At 44.9% G+C, this 16,592-nt stretch overlaps 2 protein-coding genes across 2 annotated transcripts in view; one reads left to right on the top strand and one right to left on the bottom strand.

Annotated features, from left to right (window-relative positions):
* Window positions 1-111: 111 nt before the first annotated feature.
* mcm10 (minichromosome maintenance 10 replication initiation factor) lies at window positions 112-13,262 on the top strand. Its single transcript, XM_062518647.1, has 18 exons — window positions 112-381; window positions 518-736; window positions 1,199-1,663; window positions 2,172-2,379; window positions 2,836-3,001; window positions 3,228-3,401; window positions 3,864-3,980; window positions 4,200-4,396; window positions 5,115-5,185; window positions 5,893-6,006; window positions 6,119-6,236; window positions 6,515-6,722; window positions 8,192-8,327; window positions 8,586-8,719; window positions 9,020-9,133; window positions 10,247-10,392; window positions 10,664-10,706; window positions 11,166-13,262. The coding sequence occupies exons 1-18, from the start codon at window positions 375-377 to the stop codon at window positions 11,247-11,249; spliced, it is 2,721 nt and encodes a 906-aa protein (XP_062374631.1). The 5' UTR covers window positions 112-374; the 3' UTR covers window positions 11,250-13,262.
* Window positions 13,263-14,011: 749 nt separating this feature from the next.
* Window positions 14,012-16,592, bottom strand: part of ucmaa (upper zone of growth plate and cartilage matrix associated a) — a 5,515-nt gene continuing 2,934 nt past the window's right edge. The window contains exons 4-5 of the mRNA XM_062518310.1: window positions 15,306-15,404; window positions 14,012-14,629 (exon numbers count right to left, since the gene is read on the bottom strand). Coding sequence (XP_062374294.1) covers window positions 14,532-14,629; window positions 15,306-15,404 — 197 coding nt within the window. The 3' untranslated portion in view covers window positions 14,012-14,531. The remainder of the gene's footprint in view (window positions 14,630-15,305; window positions 15,405-16,592) is intronic.

Consider the following 16,592-nt stretch of genomic DNA (forward strand, 5'->3'; position numbering starts at 1 on the left):
AATTAACTATGATGACGTTTATCCTTTTAACATTTCTGGCGCCACTTTCTGCAATGAATGTAATGTAGCCTAATCCATGGCTCAGCAAGTCACAATTTGAGGGTCTGACAATCTTTCAAAGATTTTGAAAGATTTAGTATCGGTCAGTAATGTTTTCATGTACGAATGGTTTACCATGTTAGCTAGTTATAGATAGCAAGAAGGCGAGAATACGAGATTCACTCCGCAGACGTTGCATGTCCTGTGGTCAGTTATTTGTTATCTCTTGCACGAAAGAATTAACGATCGACAAATCTGATCACTTGGACGAAGATCCGTCGACAAATTAAATAGCCTCGATTCGAGTGCAGCTCAAACAATCTTCAGAAACCGAAATGGCTGGTAAGTATTTGTAAAGTAACGTTAACTTTTTCATTCTGGTGTTTGCCCAAATCCGTTTGATGACCAAACAATTTAATAATTTAGCTACATGTATTTAAAAAAAGTTTCGATTTTGCTGTGAATCCTTGTTGTCTAGACGACGACAACCTGGACCTTTTGCTTTCTATGTTCGATGAGAGTCCGGAAGAGCAGGCAACATCGGGCGGGGGTGAAGACAACTTTGACGACCTGTTTGACAATGAAAATGACGATGAGGGCGAGGGCTATGTGGAGCCAGAGGAGGAAAAAGTTGAGGAGGCTGAAGAACCAGAGGAAGAAGAAGAGTCACACAATAGATCCAAGGAAGATTTGGAAGGTGGGTTTTGTGAAATTGTCTTTTTTTTTTTTTTCCATTACATTAAGTTGTGTGCCATGTCAGTGTTCTGGCATCTCTCCATAGCCATCCTCTGGGAAATACAATGCATGTTTCACAATTACTCACAGACTTGTGAAATGCACCATATTTTTACATTGTCTGCGTATACATTAAAACTGCATACCATATCAATGCCTCTTGGCTAGATTGATCCTGCAGTCTACAATACTTCCTAAAATCTAACGTTAAAAGCAAATCACATCGCAGTAGTGCACTAAAATGTGAACATAAAGGGTCCCTCCCACAAAAATGTTGGATTATGTGACTCTTCAATTCATTAAATGTGCCAGCATTTCAGTGCAAGTCTCCAGATGGAGTACGTACGACAAGAGAGAGTTGACTTTTGTCCCTCTGGCAATGTGTGTGTGTGTGTGTGTAACCTTCTGCCTTTGATGAATGCAGCCGAGTTGCGACGCATGCAGGAGAAGATGCAGGCGCTGCAGGAGCAGCTCCAGGCCTCTCAGGGTGGTGCCAGCGGCAGCGGCATCAAAAGCCCTCCGCCCAAACCCAAGAACACCTCCAGCGCCTCCACTCCCAAACCAAAGGGAGCCTCCACCTCTACACCCACAAACAGGACTGCTGTTACATCTTGCCCAGCCCCGAAGGCCACCAAAACACCTCACACTACTGCTGCAATTAAGCCATCTCCAACTACTCCTGCGACTAAGCCATCTCCTACTACCGCTGCGACTAAGCCATCTCCTACTGCAGCTGCAGCCAAACTGTCTCCAACTACTGCTGCAACCAAACTGTCTCCAACTGCTGCTGTAGCTAAGTCTTCTCCACCTCTCCCTGCAGCCAAGGCATCTCCACCCACCGCCGCTGCATCAACCAAAAAGCCCAGGGCTGCACACCAGCCTAAAGCAGGTAGGCTCTTGCGTCATCCACACAGTTCCATTTATGAAACGGTCCATACACACTCGGAATACTTCCATCACATGACTATCCGCATCAGTCAAAACGCTCCAGTCAAAGCATATGCATGCATATTATGTACAGCTATGTAGGAAGCTGTAGCCGGCATGCAGGCAATGCTTAGGAGCTGGTGAAAGAGCGTAGGAATAAACCCGGTTTGGTGTTAGTGGGTAGGAAAGTCTCTTGTCATGTGTTTTGGTTGCTGCATGCTGCTTTTTTTCCTTTACTGAATCATTGGTGTATTTTTCTAGCACTGACTATTCTGGGCACTCTCTTATCTGTCTGATTGAACAGTGTTGTTAGAGAGAGGAAATATTTTGGAATGCCGGAGTATATGTTGGATTGGATCGTTTTATTAAATGGGCGTACTTGCAGCCTGCACAAGATGTGGTCTGTGCAGTGTTTCATGAAAGTTGGATTCAAGCGATCACATATTCATTTGTCCTTGATCATTTCACAGGAGGCTCTTCACAAATTCAAAGCCCACCAGGCACTAGTGGGATTGGCAGCTTTTCCCAAGCAATAGGAAGCCTGAGCAAGGTCAATAGCACACTCAAGTCGCCGCCTCCTTCAGGAAGCACCAAGCCACCAGCACGTCAGGGAACACCCCGACCCACCTCGACGACTCAAGATGTTCCCGTGGAGAAGTTCTCAGGCCTCAGAATACGGTAGGGGTCTGCTTGTCAAAAATGTTTTCGGGAGACATAATGTTTCTTCTGAAATTGGCTTTTGCTGGGTGCTCATAAGCCTCAAGGGCTTTGGTAAAGTGATGGAAGATATTCTGCCGTCCTCAAAATGCAATAATTGGGCTGTTGAGCTTTTTGCTGCAAAAAATGATTCATGACAGTTTATGATATTAGTCTTATTTAGACGTTTGTTTGTTACTTTGCTGTTTTTTTTGTGTGAACAACTATGCAGGTTGTGTTAGCTATGGTAATGGAAATGAAACCAAACAGAAGAAAAGTGATGGTTAATGTAGAATTACAAAAAAAAAATACATACATTGAATTCCCTCATATATGATCTCGCCACGCCCAGATTGAGAACCACTGCTCTAAACTCGGCAAACTCTGGCTCTCTGACTAGCAAACTGGGGTGCCATCATTGTCATTCTCTCCCTACAGGAAACCTCGTATCTCTTCCATAGACATTGAGCACAAAATGTCGGGCCGCAAGTTGATCCAGCTCTCTCAGTTGCCCGATAAGATTGCCCGCGACAATCTGGAGGATAGCGACTGGGTGACATTTGCAGTGCTGGTGAACAAGATGACGCCACAGAGCAAGAACAATGTGAGTAAACTCAGAACTGGTGCGGAATTACTGACTTAACATCTGCTTGAATTGATTGTAAGGCATCTCTAAACATCTCGGTGTAAAATGAAGGCATTTTGGTTTATTTTCACATGTCTGTGGTGGCAAAATAGTCACACACACAGCGGCCCCCAACGAATTTTGCAAAAACAAAACATTTCTTTTCAAACCGTTTTAAACTCTCTTCTCATTTGCTTAAAATCAGGGCAAGACGTTCAGCATCTGGAAGCTGAATGACCTCCAAAACCTGGAAGTCTATATATCTTTCTTCCTGTTTGGGAATGTGCACACAGAACTTTGGAAGACTGACACTGGCACGGTCATTGGCATCCTAAACCCAAACCAATTGAAGAACAAAGAGGGCTCCAACTCTAACGAGGTGTGTGTGTCTGTGTGTCTGTGTGTCTGTGTGTCTGTGTGTCTGTGTGTCTGTGTGTCTGTGTGTCTATGTGTCTGTGTGTGGCCATAGCTCCTTTGAGAGGTGCTAATAACTAGAATTGATTCCCATCAACCTACCATATTGCCTCACTATAATTTTGCAGATAAAAACACGTATATGTTGTGCAAATGACTCTCTGGCCACTTGCTGACGTTGTCTACCCACTCTGTTCAGCTCAGGATCAGGCAAACAATCTCCATTAGCTAATACTAATTTATTAAGATACGGTTCGCGGTCCTTGGGTGACAATGACTACATACCTTGACAGCTCAACATTGCGCGCGCACCCAACCTAGGCTCTGGATGTTTACACATATTGAAGGGATGTGTTTGGCTGTTGGCTGATGTATTTGTTAAAGAATTCCCCCTCTTTGACATCTGTACTGCTCTTTTTGTACCCAGGTGACTCTGACTATAGACCACCCTCAGAAGGTCCTTATACTGGGGGAGGCCCTGGACTTTGGCACTTGCAAGGCCATGAAGAAGAACGGAGACCCATGCACGCAGCTCGTCAACATGGTATGTTACACTACTGCATTTTTAATATTGGGTTGCAGCAAGCCAGGCGTTTGATATGTGTATATAAAATGTATACATTGATGCACGTACATCATAGAAGGCTTGTCTTGTGCTAATTAACTATAGTTTGTAATGAGATCAATTAGCTGGGAAAGTGGAATGTTGTCTGACTGATATTTAAAGGTGTGTGTGTTTGTGCTTTCCCTTTTGTTTCTGTAGTACAAGTGTCAGTATTGCCAGTACCACGTCCAAGCCCAATACAAGAAGTTGAGCTCCAAGAGGGCGGAGCTTCAGTCCAGTTTCACGGGCACCACGCCTAAGGGCCGTGGCAGGGGGAAGGGCAGTCTGAGGGAGAAGCTCTGCCAGAGCGACTTCCACTACGCCGGCATGTCCTCATTGGCTTGTGCACCCAACGCGTGAGTCTCCACACACACCAACCTTCTCTAACGACAATCTAAAGATACGCATCACATTACTCAGTTTTCAGTCTAAAACTATAACGATCTTCGTCCATATAGAGCGCATATCTGAAATGGTCTGTGTCCGTACACACTCGCTAAACTCATATCACATGACCGTTTTGCATTAGTCAGAAAATAGTTTGCCTCGTGCGTATTTAGGAAGCTGTACCATTGTAGAATGTAACTGCACCTTGCGGTCTTTGCTTGCAGCTGTTGTTATCAAAGCTTGTAATTCATCATTCATGTTGGTTGTGTCAAGCTGATTTTTCAGTGTTTTCTTCTGGGAAAGGGTCCTGTGTGTTAGGTCACATGACAGGAGAATAATGAATCACAGAAGGAAACGGGAAGAGTATATGTGCTTCTACGTCATAGTTTTCAAATATTGGTGGAATTCCATAATTCACATTAAAACGCAAAACTAGAGAGTTCAAACTATTTTCTAAGATTTTCTAGGCTGATTTGACATGGAACTACGCTCTCATCTTGCGTAATAATCAAGGAAAGTTGCAAACATACCATGGATGCAGTGATATCACGCAGCACCAGATTATAGTCCCCATAGGCAACAAGCATAAGTAGTGCATGATATCACATCAGCTTCGTGTATATGAGCAAACTCCTTGCTGGAAACATCTTAAAGGGGTGTGTGTGTTTGTGTTGTTGTTGTTTTCAGTAATGGCCCACAGCCGAAGAAGCCTACCCAGTCCACACTGAACAACATTGTACTCCGAGGACCAAGATTAGGTAAGTGTGTGTGTGTGTGTGTGTGTGTGTGTGTGTGTGTGTGTACACTGATATGTGATTTGAGTGTTTACTGGGTTTCGGTTAGCTTATGTCAGACATGCTTAGTTAATCAAGCAGCTGTTCAATCTGTTAAGAATGACGGTGCAATGCACTAGACTAGTGCATGGGTCGCCAACAGGTGGGCCTCATTTTTATTTTACAATATCGATCAACAAATAGCCTGTTCACCAATCAGACCGTGGGTGCTTAGACAGTGATGAGAAAGAACACCAGAATGTCCTGTGGTGCCTGATCCTCTGCCAGCACATGTGGTGCTTCCGCGCCTCTATCTGGAGCAGATAGGCCACCTTGTTTTTCGTGCGTTATTTTTATCCATCCTCCGTGTAGATGCGTGTTGCCTAACAGGTCATCCACCGGAGCGGTGTTTAAACATTAGCCTGTCCCCTGGCCCGCCATCTATTGGCTCTGACAAAAACTGGCCTGCAGCCAAAGTTACTTGCCCTGCAATGGTGAAACAATCAAATGTAAATTCAATTCTGACTCTGATATTAAACTATATATTGGCATGGTAGTTTATTATTACATTTCTAAGAAGCTGTTGAAAGCTGTTTTTATTCTTCTTTTTTCACTTGCTCTTTTCTACACGGTTGTAACAGTTGAGAACAGTCTGCCCTCTTCCACATAAACATTTCCCTTGTCCTCATCAGCTCTTCAGTCCGATGAGGTGTCTGGGTGCTCAGATGACTTTAAAGGCCTGTTGTCCCAGCCAACACCTGGGGCACTCAACATCAAGAGGCACTTAGGCCAAGTCAAGGCTGCAGGTATCCCATTAACTGTATTGTGCAGCTAATCCAATTGCAACTAATGTATCTGTTTACATGGGGGGACATTTATAGACATTGGCTGATGTCTGTGTGTGTGTGTGTGTCTCAGTTCCTGGAGCATCATCGGTTCAGTCTATCTCTGCATTGGACCTCCTGAAGCAGCAGAAGGCTATGCATAAGGAGAGAATGCTCAACCGACAGAAGAGGGCGCAAGAGATCCAACAGAGGTGTGTGAATGTGTGTCAAAGGTGGCCAGACCCTATATTCTGCTCATATTTGAACTCTATAGTCTGTATTGGTATGTTTGTGTGTGTGATGACGCATGGATAAACAAAGTCTAATCCGTATGTGTGTGTGCACCTTAGCTTTATCTTATTGTCTTCATTAGTTGCAGCCCGGAAACTTTCTGTGCAGTTTTTGTTGATATATTTAAATGGGATTTAAATACATCATGTGTTGTTTGTTTGTTTGTTTGTTTGTTTGTTTGTTTTGTTTCATGGATCAGGGTTTTGCAGAGTAGTGGAAAGGCTACACCTCCTGCTCGACCGCTGTCCAATGGGACGGGGGTCCTGTCACAGAAACCCCTCCCCCCGCCATCACCCCGCCTCGCTGACCCGACCACACCCACTCTGGGGAGGGGCCTCAGTGAGGGGGACGACATCCTGTTTGAGCTGTCTCCGCCCCCTCCCTCTAGCAGCCTATCAGCTGGAAAGGTACAGCATGTTCCTCTCACGTTCAGTGGGCATGTTAGCATTGGGTGCCTCTCATTTGGGCTTTTATAGAGATCGCTAAGACATGTGACCAAAGTCATCAAAACACAAAGAATTATGGGTAGGTTTGGCTCGCCTGATGCCAGCCCATGTAAACTAGTGTTCTGGGTCTATGATCTGGCATGATAATAATGAAAACTAAGCGTGAAAAAATAATGTGAAAAACAGAACATAATCTCGCGCTTCCTTAGTGCTGCTATCCAAGCCATATTCTCGCCTTTTTGTCACCTCTGAAACATGACGTATACTATTATTTTTCCATGCTGGAAAACTATAAAAGATAAGCTTCATGTTACTCTATTGAATTTTATAACACAGCAGGTAAACGGCATTTCGACAACTGCACTTCGTTGTTCCCGCACGTCAGTAAAACAACTTAATTTTGGGCCACCTATTCCCAAAATGCGTTGCGTTTTACGTTACGTTCTCAATCTCTATACGTCCTCCCTCACTCCTCGGGCCTCGATCCTCACTGATCTACATGAAGAATGATGGGGCGAAAACAATGGGATAGTCTATCCAGTGTTAGTTATAGATCAGTGGGAACGCCCCTTGAGGATCGAGGAGGCATGTTGAGAAGCACCCATAGTGTATGTCCTAATGGGTCAGTCTCACCAGTTAACAGCTAATTTGATTAAGTCCACAGGCAGATAATTTAGGCATATAGTATATATAATATCCAATTAATACCCAGGTAAATGAATGGGGACACCAGTAGCCCTGCTTCATTTAAAGGGACAGTCCTTGATTATAATCCATTTCACTTTTCATCATTGATCTCAGATGTCGACAACCTTTTTGTCGCCATCAAGGACTATGCCTTTTAGTCAGGCTAAAGAAAATGGTGCTGCTTGTATTTGCCAATGATGTGACTGGCACTTTTTCACCCCCCATATTCTGTATCCTCTCACAGATATGCCATATTCAGCACTTCATACTCTTTTTCATTTTCCTCCCTCAGTGGTCTGTCGCCTCCTGGTCACCATGTGGTAACATGAGAAACCATAATCACATCTGATTCATACTGAAAGTGTGCTCGCGGCTAAATTCTCAATGCAAATGACTGGTCATTCCAAAATAGAAGGCTGTAATCAACCTCACAGACCAACAGGAAAGAATAGACTAGACGTGTGTTGTCCATTCTGGGTTTCTAAAACGGTGACAGAGAACAGGGACGGGGACATGTTGACACGCGCAAGTGAAATAAACAGTCCCAGGAACGGTCTCAGTATAAGCAATATTTTAGCGCAATCATATTCTCTAAAGTCTGTCTGTATCTGACATATCCAACACATCTAACACTCCTCGTGCTTGTAAAATCAAAAACTATTTCAGTATATTCAAATGTTGAAAGCATTTTTAATGTTTTGCAACATTTTGTAAAATGTCCTTTATTTCTGCCCTGCGCTCAGATGGCAGCTCTTCGGAAGCTTCACTCCAAAGGGGCGGCCATCACCAAGGACGACCCCAACGCTGTGAAGCGCAAGCGAGTCAGCAGCAGTGACATCGCCGCCCGTGTGGAGAAAAACCGAAGCTCACCGGAGGGGGGTAGGTGTGACCGCTCAGCAGCCAAGAGGCTTTTTGCTGGGTGCAGTTGCATAATGCAGCAGATCCACAACGTTATTATGGATTGGAATGTGTTGTGGTCTCATTCCTCTGTTGTTGATGTACTCTTGTCGGTATGTTAATGTTATTGGTATCGTACTATTATGGGGAACATTATGGTCTTTCAAATAGGCTGGTGGTAGGGGCCACAGCAATTTCTGTTGGCTCAATACCTTTGATTGACGGCTACTCTCCGAACAGGCGAAAACTCAGCTGCAGGAGAGGAGGAGGAGCCAGCGCAGAAGAAGAGGCGGGCTCAGCTGGAGTATGTCCAATCAGAGGAGTTCCAGCGGATCTTGAACGCGAAGTCCAAGTTCTCCTGGCTGATGGGAGAGGTGTGTGTGTGTGTGTGTGTGTGTGTGTGTTTATGTATGTGATGAAAATGTGATGCATGACATCGTCTTTCAGTACATGGAAGTTAAGCACATGTAGCATTATAACTGCGCGTGTCTGTGTCTGTGTCTGTGTCTGTGTCTGTGTCTGTGTCTGTGTCTGTGTCTGTGTCTGTGTCTGTGTCTGTGTCTGTGTGTGTGTGTGTCTCTGTATGACTGCTGTCCTCAATAAATGCCTTGCATATTATGTGTGTGTGTGTGTGTGTGTGTGTAATGACCCTTGTCTCTGCTGCTGGGCCGTAGATGGAGGTGCAGGTCATGCAGGAGTACTTTGAGCCGCTGGTGCAGAAGGAGCAGATGGAGGAGAAGATGAGGAGCATCAGAGAGCAGAAGTGCCGAGCGGTCACCTGTAAATCCGTGAGTCACCGCACTGAGCTTTACTTCACCCGTTACTGACCATTACAAACACTGACCTGTTTTATCAGTGAGCCAACAGTTTTTTCTTTATTGTTGTTGTTGTTGTTTTAAAGTTTCAAATCTCTAACTTATTTTGTCCCTGACATTATTTTTTTGTTAATTTGAATTTAGAGCTTTGTCTTACTTATTTAAATGTACAGACTTGATGCCATAGTGCCACGTATAGTCACCAAAACGGTTGCTTATTTCACCACTTAGCCCTCAGGCTGCAGCTGTGTCATCAGAGTGCTGGCACGGCTTCCTTTTGATTTGTCCTTTTCTAATCAGACAAACCACTAGTTAACCTGGAGTTTGTGTGAAGTAGTGGAGTGTGTCTCTGTGCTCCACAAAGGCCCAGTACTCCTCCAACACCACTGCTGGATCAGCGGTGCTCAGACATGGCCTGGAGAGGGTCTGTAAATGAGAGCCAACTGGGTTGAATTAGGACCCAGGGCGCGACTGAAACCTGAGTGAGGATCCAGTAGCGCTCCACGAGCACTGCTGCTACTGCTGCTACTGCTGCAGCCACTTTAGGGTCCCCTTTGATCAGCCCACTGTGTGCAAATATGACCGCAGGGCTAAGGATGCTTCTGTGTGGGAGAGTGTGTGGGAGAGTGTGTGGGAGAGTGTGTGGGAGAGTGTGTGGGAGAGTGTGTGGGAGAGTGTGTGGGAGAGTGTGTGGGAGAGTGTGTGGGAGAGTGTGTGAGAGAGTGTGTGTGTTTGAGAGAGAGAGTGTGTTTGAGAGAGAGAGTGTGTTTGAGAGAGAGAGTGTGTGAGAGGGAGAGAGTGTGTGTGAGAGAGAGAGAGTGTGTGTGAGAGAGAGAGAGAGAGTGTGTGTGTGTGTGAGAGAGAGTGTGTATGAGAGAGAGTGTGTATGAGAGAGAGTGTGTGAGAGAGAGAGAGAGTGTGTGTGTAAGACAGCAAATAAAAGGAAAGGAGAAAGAACGAGAGAGATATTTTGAAACAGGTTTGACCAATTATTCCATCTGCTAAAAACCTGTCCTGTATTTATTTTTAATTGTGGAAATAAGCTAATTAAGCGTGTATGTCTGTGTGTGCGCGTGTCACCAACAGTGCAAGTACACACACTTCAAACCTGCGGACCGGTGCGTGCAGGAGAACCATGACTACCATTGGCACGACGCCCACAAGCGCTTCTTCAAGTGCCCGTGTGGCCAGCGGAAGATCAGCCTGGCACGGATACCCAACATGGCCTGCAGGTGAGGAAGAGGAGGAGAGAGGAAGGAGGCGACCTCATAGCGATTTGCCATTGACACGCAGATACAGTGTATTTTGATATCGGGTGTAATTAGTGAGGGTATGATCAAGAGGGTGGTGTATCGACAAATTTGTTTGTAACCAAGGCGTCCATTATTGGTGGTCTAGCTTTTACCACCAGACAGAAATGGGGCATGGCTTACTGTATCTATTTGAGGACTGCTAAAAAAAAGAACTAAAGAACTGCTTTTGACTTTGTTTCTTCTTCTTTAGCAACTGTGGCCAGTTTAAATGGGAAAGGGACGGCATGTTGAAGGTGAGACTTGTGTTTTTTGTTTCTTCTGTGTGTAGTTAGTCATTTCTACATTTGTTTTGTTGTATTGATGCTACAATGTTTTATTGAATTATGCTGACGGCTAAGTGTCTTTACAGCAGTTTGCTAATGGTTTAGTGGTTTGACAACCTCAGTTGTCAACTGTGCTGCTATCTATCCGTCCGAGACAAAGCTACTGGTATCATAGCTTTTAAGCTGATGCCTGCTACGGAAAGTCACTCGTTAGACAAACGAAGGCAGCGAGGCAGCTGGCAGTTTTTTTTTTCTCTGGACATTTTCCTATTCCACGTTCCCATTTCCTGTTCTTAGAGCCTGTTCTGTTTTCTGTTCTGTTCTGCTCTTGCGGTCCCGACGTTCCTCTGCTGTGTATTCTCATTCTGTCTTCCAAGTTACGTGTTCCGTCCCCTAACCCCGGCTTTCTGTGTCTCTCCTGTTCCGCAGGAGAAGAAGGGGCCGAAGATCGGTGGTGAACTTCTCATGCCCCGCGGGGACGAACAGCCCAAGTTCCTCAACAGCATGAAATAAGGACCCGTGTGCCCCCCCTCTCCACACATAGGTACCACCACCCAACAGGACAGGTGTCCGCCAGATTACAAGGCTGACCAACACGAGTCAAGGCTCTGGAACTGTAGAGACCAACACCATGTTCACACATAAGCACACCCAGCCACACAACAGGCTCGTGTGGTGACCAACAGGAATCTCGCTTGTGCAACTAGTTATGAGATTGTGTCCACATAAAGATATGCCTTACAAAACATGAATCTGGCACCTGGTACTGCGATGGCCAGATTGTCCACACAGACAGATACAGGCTTCAGCCAGTTGGCCGTGAGACTCCAGGCCTGACCAACAGTAATCTGGCTTTTGGTCCCAAAGTGGTCAGACGTGATCCATTCACGGATACAACCTGCAAAACATCAATTTGGTAGCTGGAACTATAGGGGACAGATCCTGTCCACACATAGATTCAGAGTACAGGACTGGCCAACGTGAATCTGGTTTATGAACTATCATGGCAAGATGCTCTGTTTGGTGCAAAGCAATAAGCTCTATAACATGAATGTGGAACTGCTAGATTCCGTTCACACACAGGTACAACTGTCTTTCATTCACTAAACGGCATGGCCAGGCCAACATGAATCTGATTTGTGAACTGTAGTGGCAAGGTTCCCAATACACACAGGTACGAGCACCAGAACAGGAGTCTGGGTTCTCACACTGTTGTAGCCAAATCATCTTTCCACGCAAGAGCCACATCCAGGGGTCGTCAGGATCACAGTTCGATTAAGGCTAGCGTTAGTCTGTCCTGTGGGACTCAAGTGACCAACCCACACTCACACACCGGTGCAACCACAATCAGCCAAAGACTGGACTTCTACATTGACAAACCATGAATCTGGATGCTGGATCTGTGGTGGTCAAAACCCTCCCACATATAAATACAACATTCGGTCGCCCACTTGACGAATGGCTGTCAAGAATGTCACGTCTGAAAGTGCAGTGGTTGGATTCTCTCCACACATGACTGACAGGATCCAAAACATGAATCTGACTTTTTTTTGGCAGGTTCTGCAACTCTTCTTGTGGAACTGTTGTGGTCAATACCTCTCCACATGTATGTATGTATGTATGTTTACATACATACATGTTTACATGTGAACCGTTATGCAATAGACTGCATTCTCTGGCCAACATGACAACACTGTAGCTTACAGACCTGCAGCGGTCGTGTTCTGCCCACAGAGTCTCCACCCTCCGCAGGGGGAAAATCTGTTGACTCTCAGGCTCAGCGTTGGCTTCTTCTCACGCCAAGACTCCTGAATGGGACTCGGGAGTGAGCGGTGTGACTGCACAGGACTCTGGACGTCAACCAGCAGGTCGGTTAAGGTCTTGTTTGCGATGAAAACAAGCTTGACCCGCTGGCTTGGCGACGGTGGCAGCAGCTGGGCATTCCTGCCGCAGTCTGACCCCCCCGTGGTCACCTACACCACCTACGTCTGAACCTCCTGGGGCCAGCCTGGGCCCACCTACACCAAGCTGATCTCCCCTGCAGCAGTGTGTGCCCACCTATGACTGTCTGGCCTAATCAAAGCCATCCATGCTCCATTCCTTCTTTTATACCACTCTTTGATGCCAGTCTATGGCCATCTATGCCAGGCTGACGTCCCTGTGCGAGTCTATGCCAACCTATGCTACACAGACATTTATTAAGCTAGTTGATGCCTTTGTATGTCAGGCTGATCTCCCTTTGAACCAGTCAGTGTTCACCAATGAAAATCGGCCAGTCCCCAAAGCCAGTCCTGTCAGTCTATGCCCACTCATGGCAGTCTGACCTCCGTGATGCTAGTCCATGCCCATCCGTGCTCTACTGTGAGAGGAATATAGTCACTAGAGGAAGAATGGTGGATGTACCTGTATTATTTGAAAGTTTTATTATTTTATTTGAAAAGAAAGCTCTTTTATTGTCTTTTAATGTTGTCTTTGTGTCGCATTGTATGGGGAGATTGGAAGGGTATTAAACTATTTTGTAAGATGCTTTGGTCTTAAAATACTTTTTTGTTTATTTTTATACAGAAGTGTCACAGCATAAATGTATCAACAAATGCCTGTTGCCCTACATCGCATCTGAAAATATGTATGTGTTCAGTACCATGGACATTCAGAAACACAGAATGGCTCTTAACTACCAGCAAAAGGAACTCATTGGAATGTTCCCTTCTCAATTTTCTTGAAAACAGTCGGCAACGGCAAAAGCAACACTGACGGCTACTAAGGCTGAGACGGATCTGATAGCAGACCATAATCATGTGTCCATGGAGTGCCATATCAATTTCACAAACCACTCCTATCTAGATACTAAATTCATCATTACAATTAGGTGCATGTGTCCACCAGTAGCAGCTACTGCAGCCAGATGGTTTGTGCTCCATCTGAAGGTATAGGATAAAGGATAACATCCGGCGTTCAGATGGGGATGGAGGAATGCTCCGATTCTCGGCCTGCCTGTCTGCTTGACAGTCGCAGATGATTTTCCAAGCTGTCCAGGTTTTGAGTCGTGGAATTTTAAGAGGTCCTGCATTCCATAGAATCTCAGTCCCAGCTCGCTCTTGAGCAGTGGGCCTTTCCCTGATGAATATTCCAGAAGAAATCATCTAATTCCGATGCCGTTTCAAATCTTAATCTCTTTCTCTTTCACACGCACACACAAACAAAAAAACACAGAGAACTTGGAGTATTTCCAGTTCTCTGTCCAGACATGAATATAGGGGTTTGTTTCATTCCAGTTGTTAATAATAGCACCATTTTATTTCTAAACACAGAATACAGTTAAGCAAATATCTTACCAGTGAAATCCCTAACCAGTAATCAGAATAGTGCGAAGATATTTCACTATACGGAATCTGGTATGGAGTCCATGCACAGGGTGACTACTGGTCAATATTAATACTGTTTCATTAGGATTTAGGTAACATTAGATATTATAACGGGAAATAAAACTTTAACTTTAAAATGATTAATACAAGTTATTGTAAGACCGTATCACACAAACAAACTAAACCATTACATTTTAACAAATTTGATATGTCTTTAAACATGGATGGGAGCTGTCTTTGGTATGAAGCAGCAACTTCATTTGCTTAAAACTGTGCTCCCATTCTTAAAGTAATTGCCCCTTAAATCATTAGCTTAGTAAATATCCATTCAGAGACATCGTTGAGTGACATCAAGACCGCCATTCACAGAAGGCCGAGCCCTCTGAGCAGCTGTGGCTCTCCTGTCTGTTTCCTTGGTTACTGAGCATGCTCAGTGGGGAGGGCGGTGGTGCGGGTATCGTGGGTACATGCCATCGTAACTGTACTCGCGGTACTGCTCGTACGTCTCCGAGGTCCTCTCGTTTTGTTCTAAGGGAGAAAAGAAAGGTTTTAGTTCGCCACCCCGAGTATGGACTCTGTTACAGGCCTTTACCAAGGTGGGGACAAGGGTGTGAAATGTACTTCTCTGACACACATTGAAGTAAAGTGGTTGTAAAGTCACATACTGTAGTGGAAGTGTATCATGGCCATCACAATAACATGTATTTTTTACAGTAAAATTGTAAAAATGAATTACAGCACCATGTTGTGCATTTACAGTATTGCTGGCAACCAAAATTGCCAGTAAATTACTGTACAACGCATGTTTTGCAGTGTAGTTATTCATACACTTCTGATAACTTAGATCTATTTTTTTTTATTGTATTGGCTAAGGAGATTGGCTTGTATGCAGTAGCCAAAAAGTCATGCCCGTGAGCACTTAACCCAGAGTTGCTTTATGGACTCTGGCCCCTGTCATCTCCACTTATAGTGTGAAATCAATGGACTTCTATAGTGTGAAATCAATGGACTTCCCATGCCAGTGCACATTATCTGATCATGCTTCTAATATCACAGTGAGGGCTAGTTGGAGGGAGGGAGGCTCTTGGCAGTGACACTAACACCCTTATTTGGCTCTAATGGTGTGTGTGTGCGTGTGTGTGTGTGTGTGTGTGTGTGTGTGTGTGAGAGAGAGAGTGAGGTACGGGGAATGAAGAGAGCTCACCATCGCGCTGCTCCTCTGCGTAGTTCTCGCGCTCGTCCCTCTGCTCCTCGTAGTACTCCCTCCTGCGCTCGCTCGTGGCCCTCTGCACCCGGGCCTCCGCTGAGGGCAAAACATCACACACATGTACATCGCTTTCATCATGCGGCCAATGAGAACCAAAACATCACACACATCGCTTTCATCATGTGGCCAATGAGAACCATTATGATGTTGCTGTTATCATCAGTCTCCATGTCTGATGAGCCAGAACAATACATTCAAACCTATGGATAATGGATCTATTAAAAAAAAAAAAAAAAAAAAAAAAACATTTTTACATGTGTAGTGCTATTAACATTTTCCCAAGATGCTTTACAAAGCCAAAGGCCTGACACCCCCCCTAGCAAACATATGGGAACGAGGGAAGAAATCATTTTTAACAGGAAAAACTCCTTGAGAGCAAATCTCTGCTTAAAATCCAGTAAAAAGATGAGAGAGAGGTGGGGCAACAAACTCATTCATTCATTGATGGGGAAAAAACCTTTTCATTCATTCATCATTTTAACAACAGAATTCCTGGTCATTTAACAGCCTTGAAGTTACGACGTTACATCGGTAAAACACAGATATGTTTAATGGTTACATATCGTACAAGTGGATTATAGCTTATAAAACTCTTGATTGATGCTTTGTCAGTGCTTTTATAATTTATAGCTTCGTCGTGCCAGGTATGGTGGCTCACAAGTGAAGTGTAAGGCATGCGATCGAGGGGATGTTTGAAGCGAAGGGAGAACATTGCAGGAGCTCATTACAATTGCTGGCCCATCACCTAGTCATAACTGCTCACCTCAGGCTCCCAGACGACCTCGAACAACACACGTGCGTACAAACACACACCATTACTCATGCCAAATAAACACACACACACACACACACACACACACACACACACACATCCTCAAACTCATGCCAGACACACACACACATCCACATATTCATGCCACACACACACACACACCCCTTAATATTCATGCCAAACAAACACACACACACACACATACATCCTTATACTCATGCCAGAGACTCACACACACACTGTATGTCTTCACGCCAACCACAACCTATCTGCCTACTCTTTCCACAACAGTTAACAGCACATCACTGTGAAAAGTTTGCCTCCACAAACATCGCAGCACAAACACACACACTCACACACACACACACACACACACCTCAGACCTCCCACAACATACAGCAGGGTGCCAGGCATTTACCCTGGCACTTTGTAGATGTATTTACTGTGCACAC

This window comes from Sardina pilchardus, chromosome 17, assembly GCF_963854185.1.
Source record: "Sardina pilchardus chromosome 17, fSarPil1.1, whole genome shotgun sequence".
In the NCBI taxonomy this organism is placed as follows: domain Eukaryota; kingdom Metazoa; phylum Chordata; class Actinopteri; order Clupeiformes; family Clupeidae; genus Sardina; species Sardina pilchardus.